Here is a 2,281-nt window from a genome sequence, read left to right as displayed (position 1 = left end):
TCCCAAGAGCAAGAGCGCAGGGAAAAAAAGAGCTCCCCGACGTGTCTCGGTTGGGAAAACGGCGCGCCCAGGCTCCCGATCTTCCGGAGTTGGCTTAGCAGGATCCGCGCAGAGGAGGAGGAGAAAAAAAAAAAAGGCGCGTTCCCAGCCGCTGCGCCCTTGTGGAGAAGCGCGGCTCCGGCGGCCGTCCTAGCCCGGCAGGGCCCTCGAGGGCAGCGATGGCCGAGCTCAAAGCGCTGGGCGGCGAGTCTTACCTGGCCCTGGCGCAGAGCTACAACCAGACGGCTTTCGCTTACGGCGCCGTGCGGGGCGCGGGCGAAGCGGGGCGCGGTTACCCCGGGGGCGCGGGCGGGCTGGCTTTCCCGGCGGCTCAACTGGGCAAAGCGGCGGAGAGCAGCGGCGAGCAGAGCGGCGACGACGACGAGGCTTTCGAAGGCTCCAAGGCGGGCAGCCCGTCCTTCGAGCGCGTCGGCGGCGGAGAAGCCAAGCTGAAGGCGGGCGGCGTCGGAGGCGCCCTCGGGCCCAAGAAACCCAAGGAGCAGCGCTCGCTTCGCCTCAGCATCAACGCCCGCGAGCGGCGGCGGATGCACGACCTGAACGACGCGCTGGACGGCTTGCGCTCCGTCATCCCTTACGCGCACAGCCCGTCGGTGCGCAAGCTCTCCAAGATCGCCACGTTGCTCCTGGCCAAGAACTACATCCTGATGCAGGCCCAGGCCCTGGAGGAGATGCGGCGTTTGGTGGCTTACCTCAACCAGGGTCAGACTCTGGGAGCCTCCATCCCGCCCGGCTTGGCTCCCTTCGGACAATCGGCCGCCGTCTATCCTTTCACGGGCGCCGCCTTGCCCAACTGCCCCGAGAAATGTACTGCCTTCGCCGGGGCCGCTTCGGGGCTTTGCAAACATTGCAACGAAAAACCGTAAATGGGACCTTTGCTTGGACGCTTCTGCAAAAATAATAATAATAATCCCGGCTCTTCCCTTCTTCCCACCCGAACACCCTAGAAATTCTCCGGCATTTTCAGGCACCCCCAAATTGCCTTTTCCGCTTGGCTTGCCCTTCTCTGCAGCTTGAATCCGGATTCCTTTCTCCTCATCCACGCCACTTCGCTCTGTTTTCTGCAACCCCTTTCTCGAATATTTTCGTTTAAGACTTTTTTTTTCTTCTCAATTTTGCCCTCTTATTAATTTTCAGGCATAACTTCAAAAAAAAAAAAAAACACAAAAACTTGTCTACAGTATGAGGTTGATGGTGAAATCTTTTTTTTCTCTCTCTCTAGAAAGAATAACTTTTGAGTAAGGGAAAAAAAATTGGGAAAAGAAAAATTTGCGCCAGATTCCTTTTGGGAATAAATCGTCTGGAGGACAAACCTATGCAGTTGTTTAATGAATGCGAAGTTACTTTCAAAAAAAAAAAAAATTAAGCAGTCTCCCCCCACCCACCCAAATTTGTAGTTAAATGTGTTCAAAATGCTCCGTTTTAAAATTTTCATTTGGGGTCCTCATTGTGAATACAAGGTTGCTTCATAATGGATTGAGCGGTTGATTAGATATATTCATATCTTAAAACTTTGGACCCATTCTTTGTCTTAACTATAATCTTTTTTAAGCGTGAACTGCTGCTCTTTTCCGTGCTTTTTTTTTCCCCCTTTGCTTCTCTGTTTGAACCATTTTCTATCTTGGTAACCTGGGATATTAAAATTCACTTGAGCTGATTTATTTGTATTTATATTAAATAAAAAAGCACATCAATTAACTCAGGTGGCTCTGTCCTAAATCTCTCAGAATGTCAATTTGCTAAATGAATCAATTCTGTAAACCAGTGATCCTTTTTAGAGGAGTGATGGTACGCATTCTGAATAATACCAGCTATATGATGGCTAATCCAGCAAATTGAAACACTTTAAAATCCTATTGGCTTCAGATGGCTAATATAAAAACAACTACAATCGTTTTGGGTTTTTTTAGCTAAAAGCAATGAAAGTATCAAGCTGTGGAATCTTCTTTCTAATTAATCGACTCCTTAGAATGAGAAGTGTAAGGGCGTAATTTGATTTTAGAATGAGATGTGAAAGGGTTTAATTGCACCCACATAAAATTAGTAGTAAATTTTGCAGATTTTGGTGATGTTGTATTGGGAGAAAATGAGGTTTGGCTTAGAGAAAGAATTCGGAGTCTGCAGTTGATATTTTAATGTCTTTCCAACAATTTCGCCCCAAATATAACTAGTGACACTATAAAAAGAGTTTAATTTCACAAAGGATTCAGCATTGCAGCCTTGT

The 2,281-nt window shown here is 48.3% G+C and overlaps 1 protein-coding gene across 2 annotated transcripts; it reads left to right on the top strand.

The window, feature by feature from the left end:
• The first annotated feature begins 218 nt into the window (after positions 1 to 218).
• BHLHE23 (basic helix-loop-helix family member e23) lies at positions 219 to 923 on the top strand. Of its 2 annotated transcripts, XM_070940131.1 has the most exons (2): positions 219 to 435; positions 481 to 923. In XM_070940131.1, exons 1-2 carry the CDS (start codon positions 219 to 221, stop codon positions 921 to 923), a joined length of 660 nt encoding a protein of 219 aa, XP_070796232.1. The 2 variants fall into 2 exon arrangements, with proteins under 2 accessions (XP_070796232.1, XP_070796231.1); XM_070940130.1 differs by having other exon boundaries at positions 219 to 923.
• The last annotated feature ends 1,358 nt before the right edge of the window (positions 924 to 2,281 follow it).

This window comes from Pituophis catenifer, unplaced genomic scaffold, assembly GCF_029215685.1.
Source record: "Pituophis catenifer annectens isolate HBS135680 unplaced genomic scaffold, rPitCat1.0.hap2 SCAF_3, whole genome shotgun sequence".
In the NCBI taxonomy this organism is placed as follows: domain Eukaryota; kingdom Metazoa; phylum Chordata; class Lepidosauria; order Squamata; family Colubridae; genus Pituophis; species Pituophis catenifer.
This window is presented reverse-complemented; position numbering and strand designations above follow the sequence as displayed.